The sequence below is a fragment of the Cyphellophora attinorum genome, assembly GCF_001299255.1.
Source record: "Cyphellophora attinorum strain CBS 131958 chromosome Unknown Contig9, whole genome shotgun sequence".
In the NCBI taxonomy this organism is placed as follows: Eukaryota; Fungi; Ascomycota; class Eurotiomycetes; order Chaetothyriales; family Cyphellophoraceae; genus Cyphellophora; species Cyphellophora attinorum.
The window spans coordinates 143,260-158,703 of NW_017253237.1; the positions used below are offsets into that span (position 1 = coordinate 143,260).

Below are 15,444 nucleotides of genomic sequence, written 5' to 3' on the forward strand. Positions count from 1 at the left end.
AGGGTGATGCTCGAGCCCGCTCGAAATAACGAGCCCCGGAACCGTGTTCAGGTCTGCGGGCCTGCGTCCGCTCTGCCCAGAGCACCGAGCTGGGATTAGGAGCGCCATGCCGATGGCTTGTAACGCATTCTGGAGCGCACCCGATCTTCAACCAATGACCAACCTACCATGGATCAAAAACTTTCAGGTAGTTCAGACTCTGTGGTTGCATGAAGTGGATTTAAGGTTGCGCCCTGGGGTCACATGTTCGTTTGTTTCTCCGGAGTTGTGCTGACCTTCCCCGCGACGGCCCCAAGATCTCCAGGTACCACAGTAGATCGATCGAGCTGACGACACATGCGACCCTCGTAGACACCGGCCGATTCCGTCGAGACTACCATTGCATTAAGCATGACCGTGTTCGGGACTGACAATTGCAGAGGCTTCACTTGACTTGCTTGAGACCCTGGTGCCTCGGATCGCGTCCTCGACCATAATTGTGCCCTGAGGCGCTTCTCAAATTCGCCAACGTCTCGAGCCTCCTTGACTACGTAAAGCCTTAACTTTTCCGAGGCTGTGATGAATTCTCCCACACTGAGCGCACAATGTTTCGTGAAGACGTTGGACGGAGTCGAGCTGAATTGTATCCGTGCAGGCCCCTCGAACGGGCGGAACGTTCTGTTCATTGCAGGCTGGCGACAACCAGTAGCGTCCTGGAAGAAGCAAGTCGCTGCTTTCTCGCAAAAGGGGTTCAGAGTCACGGCCTTCGACTATCGCGGCCACGGCGATTCTGCGAAGCCATCGTTCGGGTACACCATTGCTCGATTTGGAGCCGACCTGAGAGACGTACTTGTCCAGCTTGACCTCAAGAGCGTCAGTGTTGTCGCACACTCGATGGGATCCTCCGTTGTGTGGTCGTTCTGGTCCAATTTCCCCGAGGAGCGTCATCGGCTTGAGCGCTTTGCAATCGTAGATCAATCAACGGTTCTGGTACGGAACCCTACCTGGAATCAGTCAGAGAGAGAAACATTCGCTGCGGCGCTGTTCAGTCCTGCCGGCGTGTACGAGTTCTGTGCTGTGCTTCCAACAAAACTCGAAGAGTTCATAAGATCGATGTTCAGCGCCGACGTGTCTGAAGACGACTTCACCTGGTTTCTGACGGAGAACAAGAAAATGAGCAATGAGAACGCTGCCACTCTCTTGATCAATCATGCTTTTGCAGACTGGAGGAACACGATCCCGCTCGTCGACATCCCGACCTTGGTGATTGCGGGAGAGGCAAGTCTGAATAAGGCATCTAGTATTGTTTGGGCTGCGACACAAATGCCGAATGCAAGGCAACGAACTTTCTCAAAAGAAGAGAGGGGCAGTCATTTCATGTTCTGGGAAAATCCTGGTCTATTCAATTCTGTGCTCGAAGAGTTCATCGATGCACCTGTTGATTATGCCCGAAGTCAAAGTGTGAGACGTTAGCGAAGCATGAAAGCAGGGTTCGGAGCAACGAGGATGCTAGACTTGCAAGCATACGCGACTCGAACACAATCAAGTCCACGCGATCAATGCTGGCTCTGGACAACCTGCATGGCGGCAACGGAAGAGTTCCAGGGAAGACTGAGTCTTTAGGTAAGTATGAAGACATGGAAAATATCATTGAGCGTGATGTAAAACAGGCAAAGGTCAACAGTCGAGCTGGAGGCCTGTTCTTGCTTCCGTTCATTCGATTGAGCGCCTGGTTGCGCCTCAAAAGCTATCGGCTCCCTCACACGCGTGAGCGCTCGGCTATTATGTTCAATGAGCCCTGGCACCCTATAGCCCGGATCGTAGAAAAGTCAGGATACCGTAATTTCAGCTTAGGGGCTGCCAGATTTCGAAGACTTGACGACTTGCCGAGAGACCTCGGATACTGTGAAAGTCTCCAGGCCTGCGCCTGAGGTCCGAGACTTGTACATTTCTTCCTCAATCATGCCTAGGCTCTTATGAAACACCGCTTGACTCGGGACGAAGGAAGCCCTATGACCGGATTGAGAGTTTTCGCACTTGCCAGCATTCAATTTCTCGGGGACCGGGGCCGCTAGACGATCTCCGACACTCGTCGCTTGCTTTGCTTTGGTTGGAAGAAGTGTCCATCGGCTTAGCACACCACCTAAGTAGTGTATACAACTTGGACAACAGTTTTCCCGGCACAATGATCTGCGGGACTAAATACCATTTGCTGCGACCAAATACTCCTCCCGGCCTGATCAGCGTAGGTACTACAGCGCACCAACTGCCGTTGCAGGGCCTTGCGTTCCAGCCACTACGACTTGCATTACAACTTGCACTACGACTTGCACTGCAAGTCAAGTATACCCGCGAATCATTATTATAACATCGCCTTACTTCGAGTATCCCATCTCCTGTCATATCAACACAGAGATGAGTAATCTAGCACAGACCCTATCCAGCCGCCTGCAGGGCCTCACCGCCATCGTCACCGGCGGCGCCAACGGCATCGGCGCAGCAACAGTCCGTCTACTACGAAGTTGCGGCGCGAACGTCGTGATCGCGGATCTCGCATCTTCAAGACAATCTGCAGCAACATTGATAGAGACCATGGGACCCGGAGATCGTGACCACTTGCGATTCATCGCCACAGATATAACGAAATGGGACCAAGTGAGACACTTGTTCGCTGAGACTCGCAAGAGCTACGGTGATCCCCATCTGGTAGTGGCCAACGCTGGGATCATGGAGAGTAGGGATGTGCTGGATGTGGATGATTGCACCCAGGGAGAAGATGGTGGCGGGCTCCGAGAGCCCTTGGAGGCATACCGGGTGTTTGATGTCAATCTGAAGGGGACTTTTAACAGTGAGTTGCACCCAACTACTCGGGGAGAATTTGGAAGTTAACGGACTCTGCCCTCAAACACGCACTCTACTCGATGAAGAGCAATGACGGAACCCTCCCAACTTCGCCACACAAGGGGTCCATAGTGCTGGTAGCCTCGACATCGGGCTATTTCGGTGGCTCCGGCGTAGCAGGCTACGTCAGCTCCAAGCACGGAGTCGTGGGTCTGCTTCGTTCCTCCCAAGCGGCGGCCAACAGAAACGGTGTTCGCATCAACGGCATCGCGCCCTTCTTCACGCCGTCCCACATCACGGCATCATATGCTGCTGAATGGGCAGCCGCGGGTTTGAGCTCGAACACAGCCGAAGGCGTTGCCCGCCGTGTTGTTGAAACCCTGGCCGACTCGACACAGCAGGGGAGTTGCTTCTTGGTTGCCGGAGGAAAGTCCACTGAGCTTGAAACGCGACGAACTGAGTTGCTGGATGAGTGGATAGGGTCCGACAATCGGAAGCTGATGGCCGATGCGAACGTGCTCTTTGCTAAGCTGGGGGGATATCCACTGCCTAAAGCCAGGAGTTTACTGTAAGTGAGTACATGCTGATGCTACTCACGCGCGGCGCAATGCACTACTCACTGCTGCTCACCCTCCCTCACTCGTGTGGCGTGGCTCAAGGCACCGGTGCTACTTCCGGCCTCATAGGCCTCCAGCCGAACGCTCGCTGCACTCCTACCGCCTTCCAACCGAAAACCCCGCCCACCAGCCCCAACAGTACAGCTTCACAACGGAAAGGTCCTGAAAGAGTATTGAGGTCGATGATCGGGCAAGCCGACTTTTGAATATACCTGTGGATTCTGACTACCAACACATCCCCATTTCCCAGGAGCAGAGTCAGCTCATCTACCATTTTCAGCTTTCCTACGCCTTCCCGTCCTCCTCACCCACATCCTCAAACTCAACCAATTCAACACCCCCAGCTACACTCTCCCCTTCCGCAACCCTCACCCTCTTGACCACCAACCCCTCCCCCGGACTCCTGACCACAGTCTCCATCTTCATGCTCTCGATCACCAGCAGTATCTCGTCCTTTCCCACCGTCTGTCCTGGCTTGACAGCCACCCGAAGGATCTTGGCCGGCATAGGCGAGAGCAAGCTATTTGGATTCTCGGTCTTGCCGAGCGCCTTCGTGAGCCAGGCCGGCGGAGCAGGCTGTAGGCGATGAGAGCCTAAGGGTGTGAAGAGATGGATTGGTGAATTGGGAGAGCGGGCGGGAAAGGAGACCCGGGTTGTGTGTCGTGTGTGCGGGAAGTAGGTCGTCAGGGTTTTGGTGGCAGGGTCATAGGTCGAGGTTACCGTCCAGGATTGCGAAGCGGTGTCGATGGCGAAGGTGGTGGGGGAGAGTCGTTGGACGGAGACAGAGAACGTTTCGGGCGGTGGTTGGCCTGGGAGAGACTCGGCGTCAGGATGCTGGAAGGTGAATGTTCGTGGTTGGAAGTCGGAGTCAGACCGGAGCCACGACGGAGCGGTGGTGGTGAAAGACGCAGTGGTGGTGTTGCGAGAGGTGAATTTGTGGAAGTAGCTTGCGAGCGCGGCTTCAGCGAGCGCTTCGTCTGGGATATTCAGTTCGGGAAAGAGTTCGTTTCGGTGTTTCTCGATGTAGCCCGTCTCAACCTCTCCTGCTATGAAGTCAGGAGACTTGACGACGCGCTTGACAAAGTCGATATTGGTCACCGGCCCGGCGATCTCGTACTCCTCCAGCGCTAGAGCCATTTTTCGGAGTGCATCCTTCCTCGTTTCGCCTCGAACGATCAATTTTGCGATCATGGGGTCGTAGTTGGTTGAGACCTCGTCGCCTTCGGTGAATCCTGTGTCGATGCGCACATCGCTTGACTGCTCTGGAAGGCGGACATGTTCAAGCCAGCCTGAGTCAGGCACAAAGCCCTTGTCCGGGTTCTCGGCATAGATGCGCGCTTCGATCGCATGGCCTAGACTGGGCATACGCTGTACGATCTCCTCTTGTGTGAGAGGTAGCTTCTCACCACGAGCGACGCGGACTTGCCATTCGACTAGATCGACGCCAGTTACCATCTCCGTGACAGGGTGCTCGACCTGTAGGCGAGTGTTCATCTCCATGAAGTAGACTGCGCCGGTGTCGGCATCGAAGATGAACTCTACCGTGCCGGCGCCCTCGTAGCCGACAGCGGCAGCGGCACGGCATGCCATATCCCAGAGCTCTCGTCTTTTCGATTCTTCGAGACCTGGTGCGGGTGATTCTTCGAGGATCTTCTGATGTCGTCGCTGAATACTGCAGTCGCGCTCACCAAGGGCTACAACGTTGCCGTGGGCGTCAGCGAAGACCTGAACTTCTACATGCCGCGGCGTGACGATGTACTTTTCGATCAGGACCTCATCATTGCCGAAACTGTTCCGGGCTTCACTTCTCGCACTGTCCAATTTGTCTCTGAACTCTGATGGCTGCATGACAACGCGCATTCCCTTGCCGCCTCCGCCACGCACAGCTTTGATCAACACCGGGTAGGTCATCTTGTCGGCTTCCTTCTCAAGTGTCTCAGCACTCTGATCTGCGCCGCGGTAGCCCGGCACACATGCTACGCCGGCTTGCTCCATGATGTCCTTGCTCCGGGCCTTGTCGCCCATACTCTCGATTGCGGAGGCCGGCGGGCCAATGAACTTGACCCCTTGTTCGGCGCATCGTCGCGCAAATTCCGCATTCTCGCTGAGGAAGCCGTAGCCTGGGTGAATGGCCTGGCAGCCCTGCTCGGAAGCGACGCGCAGGATCTTGTCCTGGTCGAGGTAGGCTGATGTGGGGCCGAGATTGAAGCTGTAGGGACTGGCTTTGGCGTGTTGAGCGTGTCGATCTGGGTCAGTATATAGAGTTGTGGTCTTGATGCCGTGGGCGGCGGCGGTCCTGGCGACGCGGAGGGCGATCTCGCCTCTGTTGGCGATGAGAATCGAGTCTATCGGGCGTAGCGTGGGGAGAGATGAGGTGTCCGGAGCTGGAGCTGAGGCAGATGTATTCCATCGGCGCTGACTGGGTATGGGGGCGGCACCTGGCGCGACGAGGGATCCTATGGTCACGCAGTGAGGAGTGCGAGGGAGCACGGTGCCACATAGGCGGAGGTGAGCTGACCGATGCATGGTTGGTGTAGGGAAGAAGGAGCGAAGGTGGTATGTACGGTCTACAGCAGCACCGGCATCAGCGCCAGCTTCAGCACCTGCACCAACGAGAATTGGCCAACAACACAGCACGAGCAGCAAGCAGTCTGTCACGCCGAGGATGATGTTGCTTCTCGCTTTTCGCTTTTCGACGGCTATTGCAGGGAGGCCCTCAACAGCCCCCGGAAAGCTCCCCGCGTTTTGCAACCTGAGAAGGCGATGTACTTCAGGTCAGCCTATCGATAGGATTTAGGCGGCTCGAGCCTTACGCGTAGCCGACAGAGCCTCGATGTCTCTCGATTTCCCGATTCGCGGTCGCGTCTGATTTTCGAGTCCTTCTGGCAGACATCACACAACTGTTCGCAATGAGCATTGTTGAGTTTCACAAATGAGCAGATGACTCTCTTTCATCTTCGCTGCTCTGTTTGTGCTCATTGTTCAGCCAGAGCGTTCCAAATGCTGCCATAACAGCATATTATAGCGGCACACCTCACCACCGTCTCCTCACTCCTCCCCTCCCCAAAACGAGCATCACGATGTCCGACTACGCCTACTCCGACCCAGGAACACCCGACGCGTTCGATGACCTCGAGGATCTCCTCGACGATGCCGATCCCACTCCAGATCTGGCCGACGAACTCGCCGCTCACGCTCTTGCTGACACAGTCTATCCGCTTGACTATGACCCCGGGTATGAAATGCAGGAGTACTACTCCGACTGGGAATACTATTCCGATGACTACTACGATGATGATCCGGCCATTTTGCGACTGAATCCGATGGATGGAGAGCCACCGAAGAAGAAGGTCAAAGCATCAACATTCAATACAAGTAAAGCGAAAGGCAGGAAACGAAAGGCCGCTGAACTTGCGGAACCAGAAGAGGATGGGCATGATCAACGCAAACTGTACATCATGACAGGCAGCATGCAAGGCACCGTCTGGGCAACGCCTGTTCCGGTCAGAAACAACATCTACCGCCCAGGTTCGGGGAAGAAGGTCGCCCTGCTGAAGGACTGGCGTGAGCGCTACAACTTGACTAGTCCACGGGAGATTGCACAGTCAGGAGGTGTAAAGGTGCCGGATCTGGCGAAAGACGAGAGTTGGGCCAATGACTTGGGTCTGGCGGACATGGGCCTGCTGACAGAGAGGGGAACGGCGACAGGAGGAGGCGAAGGTGGAGTTGCCGGCGAAGAAGGCGACGAAGATGGATGGGAAGACGAAGCGGAGGAGGGAGAAGGAGACGCATCACGCCCGGCCGACAGCATCGACGGAGACGGCGACTTGGACCTGACCGATGACGGTCTCGAGTTCGATGAAGATGCCCTCAAAATCCTGGATGCAGCCATGAACAGCACTTCTGCTGATGGGTCACTCGACATCAGCAAGCTGAACCTACCACCTGAGCAGCTCGCGGCCCTGCAAGCAGCATTCGCACAAGCAGAAGCAGCCGAACAACAACAACAAATGCCAACGCCTGCTCCCACACAGTCGCTTCAGCCATCAGAGCCCGAGCCGACTTCGAAACGGCGCAAGAAGAACAAGCCGACGCACAATCCTGCTGGCGCAAAGCTTGAGGTTCCTGCAGCGATGCCACCTGCTGCCACTCTAACACTCACTGAAGAAGAACCAGTGATCGAAGAGCTGCACCCAAAGCTCAACAAGGTGGGCAGAAAGAGGAAGGCTTCGACGTCGCCAGGGCCCGACGGAGACGAAACTCCTGAGAGCCCCGATCTCGATGGTGGTAGAGACCTGAAAAAGGAGCTGTCACCATACGTGCCACGAGCAACAAGAAAGCAAGCCAACGGCCGCGCGACGAAACGCCATGCAAGTGCTGCAAAGCGTTGATGTTGAAGGCCGCCCTGACATGCGATTGAAGGAGAGGTGGGGGCCAGCGATAATAACGCAGGAGGCAGGCAGAGCGTGGCGTAAAGGCCAGCAACGTCCTAGCTCCTTGTTTAGCATTTGAGACTACATACAAAACCTACGTCCACTTTCGGGACCGGAAGAGCTGCATTGTAGGGCAGTCAAGTGTGCTTTGATTGAGATATCACTCATCATCCACCGTCCCATGCTCGACTTCTATTGCGTGCCTCTCTCCTTTGTTCTACATCCTGATACGCGCCCGGTCGGCAACTAAGTCGCGGCGCAGAGGCGTACTAAGTCAAGGCATATGTTTCGTTGTTTCACAATCATATGACTCGTTCCGCTATGCCGGCGTGCCATTGACATGCCTCGCACGTCCTTCGACCTGGCCATTTGCGTGACCATCGACCTCGCCGTTGGCCTTATCGGCCCCGAACCATCGCCGCTCCTCCCCGACCGTCTCAGCCGCCCTCGCATTCACCTTCTCCATCTCAAACCCAGCTATCTTCTTGTACACCGACCCAACGGCCTCCAATTCATCCTTCGGAACCACACTGTAGATATCGTCGAACCCTTCCGGAGCCCGCTCGTGCGCTAGCTGCAGAACTTGATCAGGCCCGTTCCCGCGGTTCGCCATCACGATCGCCGCGGTAGGCGGCAGGCGCCGAGTTTGATACGTCGTTAGCGCCGCTTCAACATCCACATCACCCGCACCACTGGTGTGCTCAACAAGACAAGCAGCCAAACACTCCGCATCTAGAATCGCCTGACTCGCCCCATTGCTCCCAATAGGATACATCGCATGCGCCGCATCCCCCAACAGCGTCATCCTACCGAACGACCACCGCTCAACCGGATCCCGATCGCACATAGGGAACTCATACACCTTCCCCGTCGGCTCGATCAGATCCTCCATCATCCTCAACCCACCACACCGCCACTTGCGAAATGGCTCCTGAAAGGTCTCCTTGGGCACACTCCTCGTCCAGTCCGCCGGCGGAGGTGGCGTCAGATCCGGATCGGACTCATCGCGAACGCGCAGCTCAGCGATCCAGTTCACGAGGGATTTTCCCTCGGAAGCGGACCGCGCCGAGATGGGATACGCGATGAACTTTTGATTTGCGTGGCCGTCCCAGATCATTGAGGCGCCGGTCAAGTAGGGGTTGGGGAGCTCGATACAGCCGCGCCAGAGGATGCGGCCGCTAAAGCGTGGGGGCCCTTCGGTTGGGTAGTGCAGCTTGCGGGCGTGGGAGTTGATCCCGTCGGCTGCGATGAGGATGTCGCCTGTGATTGATGGGTGGTCTGTGGCTAGCTCGCCAGTGCTACGTTGGGTGAAGTGTGCTGTGACGGAATTGGCGTCTTGGGTGTAGGAAGTGAAGGCGTGGTTCAGGTGGATTGTGTCCTTGCCGAGGCGGTCCTCGACGGCGGAGCGAAGGAGTTGTTGCAATTCGCCGCGATGAATAGAGAACTGCGGAATCGTATAGCCAGCGGACAGGCCGCGAGGCTCGGAAAGGATTGGGTTGCCATGGCGGTCGTAGAAATTGAGCTCTTTGGTTTGTATGCCGGTTGAGAGGAGGGTGGGGAGGAGGCCGAGGTTGCGGAGAATGAGTACGGCGGATGGTTGGACGTTGATGCCAACGCCGAGGGTTGTTAGTCGCGAAGAGGCTTCGAAGATGTGGATGTCTGTGAAGCCCTGAGTCGGTGTCAGAGCACGTCTACTGGATCGGAAACCGATCGTGATCGCGGTGGTGGATATTGGCGGATATCGTGTACGGACTGATAAGGCAGACTTACCACAGAATGCAAACTAAGGGCAGTGCATAACCCGCCTATTCCTGCTCCTGAGATCAGGATCTTTGGCTGAGGCTTGTGTCCGTTCATCATACTCAGCTGTTCCAGGGGCTTTGGATTTCGTGCCTTTTGTCACTACAGGACTCGAGGTCTGACCTGGTAAGTCTTACATCCTTGTAGGCCGATTTCGGAGGATCGAAGCTTGAATCGTATTTAGCAAACCATTTAGGCTGATGGCTGTGCCCCGAGTTCTCAGGGGATGTCTTTAGGTAGAATGAAGACTTCAGCGTATATAGATGGTAGTTTACGGATCTCAAAACCAATTCTCATTAGTCATGTACTTGGAGTGCCAGTGCACGGCAATGACATCCAGATATTTCACGCGCGGAGACCATCGTGCTTTCCGATACTGGCATGTCCGCAGGCCATGATCTCTGGCTGCAAACTCTGGTCGAAGTGTGACTGACAGTAAATGTCTCCTCAAGCAGTCACATGTGAGGGCTGCTCCAGGCGTACGCGATCTTCAGCGAATCCCTTTTCTCGGCCGCAGAAACACGCCCTGCGCAAATAGTCAGCCAAATCCGTAGCTTGCTTGTGCAGCAGCCAACCATGACCATCTGTGTCATTCCTGGGAGGTCTGCTGAAGATCTGAAATCGAGGAAGCATGACATCTTCAGGTACGCCGATCGGTGGCCAGCGGCGGATGACTTTGCGGCGACGTCTGTTTTGCTGCTGCTGCAGCGTCATGTTCGACATGGAGTCTGCTAATGAATCTATGGATGGCACACGTGTTGGGTCATGGTCGTCATTGTAGGGCCCGTATGCTATGGTATCGTGCGGCTCCGGTTCTGCTTCCTGCGACGAGGTGACCAGGCCTAGGGCCTCGGCATGCGTTCGTGGTGTGTCCCGCCCAGGAGCGCGAAGGAAGAGCATTGGAGAGGCGAAAGGATCGAAGAAGCTCGATGGCGTTGGGAAGAGTCTGGTTCGTGCCGCGATGAGCGCTCTTGCGGCGGTTTGTATGGCCTCTGGGTCGACGGAAGGTGGTGCCTTTTTCCTCTGGCCCCTCAGGTAATTGCCTGGAGGGGCTTCTTCAACGATTCCCGCATGCTCATCGAGCATGCACCAGTCGACGAGGGCATCTGTGATCGTAACACTATTCAGTGCATTTGGCTCGGTCAATGCGAGGGTCGTGGCTAGTGCCCCTCCTATGCTTGAGCCCGCCACGTCGATCCTTGGCTCTTCTAGAGCATATGGAAAAAGTCCGGGCAGAATCGTGGACGTGAGGTACGCAAAGGAAGTGTGCACATCGTGCACAGGCATCGGAAACCGATGGTCCAGCGCAGCGGTCGCAGTGAGGGGTAATGGAGAAGACAGGCGGTAGTGAATCGTTATAATGGCGCTATGAAGGTTACGCAAGCGCGCATTGTCGGGTGGTGCTTCTTGAGGGTCCGCAGGGGCCTCAAGCCTGGATCCGGCAGGCAGCTGCAGCAAGACCGAAGGGCGTGACTCGGTGTCGGATATTCGAGCCTGTATCCTGCCCACAGTCAGTACTTGCTGCGTACGCATGGAATATTAGCATACTCTAGGTCGACGTGTCCGCTGCCGCCAATCGATACCTTCACCGTCTCGCGATGGAAGGGTATACGCGTCGAATACGCGCTTCTAGCGACGCGAGTGAGGAGTTTGTTTGCGACGCCGCAGCGTCCGAGGCGCAAGAGCATTACATGGCGCATGTGTAGTGTTCGGGCAAGAGAGCAACGTTACAGATATTTGTCTGAAGTGAGGTTGACGAGGCTCAGATTCAGCCTTGCTATCAGTTTCACAAGGAAGTGGCAGATCAACGGTCTTGGAAGTTGGAAGTCTCGTAAGATGGTGCTTCGAGGCAGGAGCATAGATGGTAACCACGGCATCGACTGCCACTGTGTAACAGGTATGCAATCAATATGATCACTTCTTGCTGCCCTTTCCCCAGATGTCCAGGGATGGCATCACAAACTCGCCGCTTTTCCTCGACTTGCTGGGCTCCAGACTGAGCGACAAGCCCTTCTCTATTGCTGCCTTGTCCTTCTTGGTTTTGCCTTTGAACATGTCCGTCACTTTAGATTGCTTCAGTGTCTGCTTCTTGCCTGCGCCCTCCTGTAGAATCTTGGCAAAGTCCACACTGCGATCAGCCTTCGCCAGACTCGCTCCAGCTGCCAACAGCAGCTCCTCCTTCTCACCCTTCTCTAACGCGGCCAGCTCGTCTGCTGACGGTAGTTGAAAGTCAAGCTCGATTGTGGCTTTCTTGGCTGGCGAGACGGGCAATACAGCGACTGGTGGCGGCGACTTCTTCTCTTTCTTGACTGGAAATTGCTCTGGTGGTGTTCGACACATGCTCGGAAAGTCGCATTTGTCACATCGCTTCAAGACTTTCGCCTGGCCCATGATCGCCAGCGCTTCTCGTTTCCACTCCCCGTACTCATCCCAGCCTTCATAGTCGAATTCGCTTGAGCATGCCTGACCCTTCTTTTTCTTCTTGAGATTCTTGACATTCGTCTCACCCGAGCAGTAGTAGTGTCCATCATACAGGCATCGTCGAGTAACGCCCAAAGGATAGCGATTGCGACACAGATGACATTGCCAGATCCACGGCAGCGGCGCTTCGGGCGGCGGAGGGATAGTCGCCTTCCTCATCGATGGTGGCAACGGTGTCCGCGGAAAATACTTATCGAAGTCGAACGGTGTCACAGCGACCGATGGAGCCCATGTTGGAGTTCGAGGTGATCGCATGCCCTCATCTCGCGGAAAGCTCGTGTACGAGTCGTAATGAAGAACTGTTTCCGTAATGTCTGACATCTCAACGTCCTCCGAAGCCATACTGGTGTAGCGACGGCATGCCCGCAGTCTCGCTATATGAGTCGCAGGCCGCGATCATATTTGGCAACGTGACAAAGACTATTGACCTATTTGCGCTTCCGCAAGTCTGTGTGAATCCATTGTCTTGGTTTGCACAAAGAGCTGTTTTCGGAATTGTTAGACCGTGCACAAGCGGCCCTTCTGGCCAAGTAGTAATCGCTGCACTTGATTTGACCTCACTCATGACTCGTTACAGACCCAAACTGGTCCAGTCAGAGCGACGATGGAAGTGCAAAATCTTTCACGATACGATGAAACGAAGTAGCTATTACCATTGCGCAAATGCAGGAGCCTACCTGACGGGTTGATGTCGGAATAAATGGCCATGGAATTATCCGCTTGCAATAGAGACTTAGAGATGCTATCCGACCAAGAGTTGATGCACTCTCATGCCTACCCAGCGAGTGCGTCTACCCAGCGAGTGCGTACCTGGGTAGGCAACAGTGGGAAGGTTCGGCAGGCCATCTGAACCGCGCAGGTGGATTGATTCGGGACTGATTTGGACTCGAGGGCTTTGCAGCTAAACCACGTGCGTTGACGTTTCGTGCGGCGGACACAACGCAGCACTCAACAATGGACATGCTCTCGCAAAATGCTGTCAGTGATCGTCAACCATGATTGACCTGATGCGATTCGCGATTTCGCAGAGATGACGCGATGGTGTAAAGTTGAGATGAAAGAAATTAGCGGAGAAGCGAGCGGCTGCTCCCAGCCGCCAAGATTTGCGGCACGATCCGCGCCAGTACGAAAGCGGTCTAGCGTTTCCACAAGTCGAGGCTGGGCGATTATCGGCGAGGCTGGGACTTTTGGCCGGGTCCAATCGACCTCTCACAACTGTTCGCTTCGTCGATCCTCCATATCCAGCCTTCGAACAACGGCGAAGATGTCTCAAGCTTGTCCGACACGAGGCTGGTCGTGCCACGCTCATGCCATGTATAACATATGCTCGTCTCGTGAAATGCTTCTGTGCTTCCATTCCTCACATCAGCCATACGCCTAACATTCCAGCAATACGGCTTCACTTAACGAGACTATACAGTATACATCCGCCAACATTCCACCCACGACCTTATTGCCTTGTAAGGCGTCGTCGTCTCCGCCTCCATCACCAAGGCCAGTCCAGGAGCGCCACTACACGTCCTGTCCAATCGCGATTCGACAGCTACCAAGTTCAAGCTCTCTTCACATCGGACCAGCACTCAGCCCACCAGCACCTCGTCGCTTTCGGACTCACGCCCACCACTTCAGCCTGAGCCAGCCCAGCAGCAACCTTAACCGCGATACTGTTCCTGCCCACCGACGGACCAAGAGCACGCCCCTACCGTCACTACCAGCCCCAGTAGCGCAGAAGCCAAGACCAACATCAACGCTCTCGTTCCCGCTCCCACGCAACCTCATCCTAAGCCCATCAGACTCAGACAGCGACTCAGCAACTAACACACCACCCCTCTCACCAAGCCTGAGCATCTCCAGCTCCGGCTCCTCCGCCCTATCAGACTCCGAAGAAGTCGACTTCTCCGACCTCGACCTTCAAAATGGTGCAGCGCAACTACGTGATCGCCATCATCGTGCTAGTCCTATTCTTCGTACTGGGAGTCGTCGGGTACGCGATCTATGCGGTGCAGAACAAGGTCAGCTTGTTCGCGAGGAGAGGGGAGAAGGATCTGGAGGAGGACGAGGAATGATCACGGCTGCTCGTCACGGAGCGAGCTCGAAGATTGAAGGAGGTCATGTCGAGGAGCCAGATGGCGGTTCGGTGACGAGGCGAAGAAGCGCGAAGCAAAAGTCCCACGTGAGGTCGAGGCTGAAGGTCCGCTTCGCGCTCCCGGAGCCAGCTGTGATGATCGCAGACCAGAGCATGGAGCCTCGCGAATGCGACCAACAACGGCAGCATTCGGCTGAGGTCGATCAAGTACACGACGCTGCGCTGAAAGCGTTCAAGCACAAGATCTCCCTCCTCTCGTCGCCTGCGCCGCCAGCAGCGCCGCCTCCACCGAAGGCCTCGAATATTATGCTCTCCGATGCCACCAGCAAGGACGGATGGCACAGACGTAAGGACCGCGTCGTCAGTGGCGATCCATCAGCGCCCGCAAACCAAGGAGGCGCATTTCCAATGAGGTACTCCTACCTCACTGAATCCTGGCAGACGCATGCGAATATCGCCGCCGCCGCTACTCCCGCCACGACGGGAAGGAGGGTGAGTGATCGCGTTCGAGGTGACGATGGGGGTTGGAGCTGGTTCTGACGAACCACTTGTCCATCTCGATCTCTCCGTTGCTTCGCAGCGTTCGTGAGGGGTAGTCTACTTCAATGATGGTGGTAGGCAAGCGCACCCTACAGCAAGGCGATTTGGCGATTAGTTGAATGTTCTCATAGCTGGTTGACGGCACATCGACACCGTCGGTTTACGACATTTCTTGTATCTAGTTAGGCACGGATTGGCCTCGTGGACCAACCCTCCGCGCACGTGCGATTGTTAATGACGAATCGTAATGATTATCAAGTCTTCATAATTCGTGGCTGCCCAGAAGCCATCTGGTGATTACGATGTGTTCCAAATCCATCTCTAAGTAGTCTACACACGCCGACTTGGTAGTAGGTTGAGCATGCATGCTGCAAACACCAATTTGAGAAGGAGGTCCAGCAGCATGCTGGCTCAACGTCGCGAATCACGTTGCGTCAGAGAGTATCGTCACAGCACTCTCAGGCAGGGTCACTTACGTGCGCATGCACCCGTCCGGTTGTGGTTCCACTACGGGCGTATCTGGCCCCAATCTCCTGCTATCTCCCTCCTACAGCTACCCATTACGCTCTCGCTTGATCACTATTCCACAATTCCTGGGCGTCATTGGATTAGCAAAGTTTAAAATTACGGGCGGCACATGCCAACCTTCGGATCTATAGCAACTTAT

General features: G+C 55.4%; 8 protein-coding genes across 8 annotated transcripts; 5 read left to right on the forward strand and 3 right to left on the reverse strand.

Moving 5' to 3' along the window:
- Positions 1-558: 558 nt before the first annotated feature.
- On the forward strand, positions 559-1,452 carry AB675_9049 (AB hydrolase superfamily protein YdjP; the record flags this gene model as incomplete). The annotated part of the gene is made up of 1 exon (XM_018149551.1): positions 559-1,452. One exon carries the CDS (start codon positions 559-561, stop codon positions 1,450-1,452), a length of 894 nt encoding a protein of 297 aa, XP_018001411.1.
- Positions 1,453-2,394: 942 nt separating this feature from the next.
- On the forward strand, positions 2,395-2,868 carry AB675_9050 (Secoisolariciresinol dehydrogenase; the record flags this gene model as incomplete). Its single annotated transcript, XM_018149553.1, has 1 exon — positions 2,395-2,868. One exon carries the CDS (start codon positions 2,395-2,397, stop codon positions 2,866-2,868), a length of 474 nt encoding a protein of 157 aa, XP_018001453.1.
- Positions 2,869-2,900: 32 nt separating this feature from the next.
- On the forward strand, positions 2,901-3,392 carry AB675_9051 (uncharacterized protein; the record flags this gene model as incomplete). The annotated part of the gene is made up of 1 exon (XM_018149554.1): positions 2,901-3,392. One exon carries the CDS (start codon positions 2,901-2,903, stop codon positions 3,390-3,392), a length of 492 nt encoding a protein of 163 aa, XP_018001623.1.
- A 330-nt stretch (positions 3,393-3,722) lies between these two features.
- On the reverse strand, positions 3,723-5,963 carry AB675_9052 (Methylcrotonoyl-CoA carboxylase subunit alpha, mitochondrial; the record flags this gene model as incomplete). The annotated part of the gene is made up of 1 exon (XM_018149555.1): positions 3,723-5,963. One exon carries the CDS (start codon positions 5,961-5,963, stop codon positions 3,723-3,725), a length of 2,241 nt encoding a protein of 746 aa, XP_018001567.1.
- Positions 5,964-6,517: 554 nt separating this feature from the next.
- On the forward strand, positions 6,518-7,828 carry AB675_9053 (uncharacterized protein; the record flags this gene model as incomplete). Its single annotated transcript, XM_018149556.1, has 1 exon — positions 6,518-7,828. One exon carries the CDS (start codon positions 6,518-6,520, stop codon positions 7,826-7,828), a length of 1,311 nt encoding a protein of 436 aa, XP_018001720.1.
- Positions 7,829-8,189: 361 nt separating this feature from the next.
- AB675_9054 (6-hydroxynicotinate 3-monooxygenase) lies at positions 8,190-11,358 on the reverse strand (the record flags this gene model as incomplete). The annotated part of the gene is made up of 3 exons (XM_018149557.1): positions 8,190-9,539; positions 10,154-11,171; positions 11,219-11,358. The coding sequence occupies 3 exons, from the start codon at positions 11,356-11,358 to the stop codon at positions 8,190-8,192; spliced, it is 2,508 nt and encodes an 835-aa protein (XP_018001666.1).
- Positions 11,359-11,584: 226 nt separating this feature from the next.
- AB675_9055 (uncharacterized protein) lies at positions 11,585-12,493 on the reverse strand (the record flags this gene model as incomplete). The annotated part of the gene is made up of 1 exon (XM_018149558.1): positions 11,585-12,493. One exon carries the CDS (start codon positions 12,491-12,493, stop codon positions 11,585-11,587), a length of 909 nt encoding a protein of 302 aa, XP_018001353.1.
- A 612-nt stretch (positions 12,494-13,105) lies between these two features.
- AB675_9056 (uncharacterized protein) lies at positions 13,106-14,777 on the forward strand (the record flags this gene model as incomplete). The annotated part of the gene is made up of 2 exons (XM_018149559.1): positions 13,106-13,129; positions 13,842-14,777. The coding sequence occupies 2 exons, from the start codon at positions 13,106-13,108 to the stop codon at positions 14,775-14,777; spliced, it is 960 nt and encodes a 319-aa protein (XP_018001348.1).
- Positions 14,778-15,444: the final 667 nt, after the last annotated feature.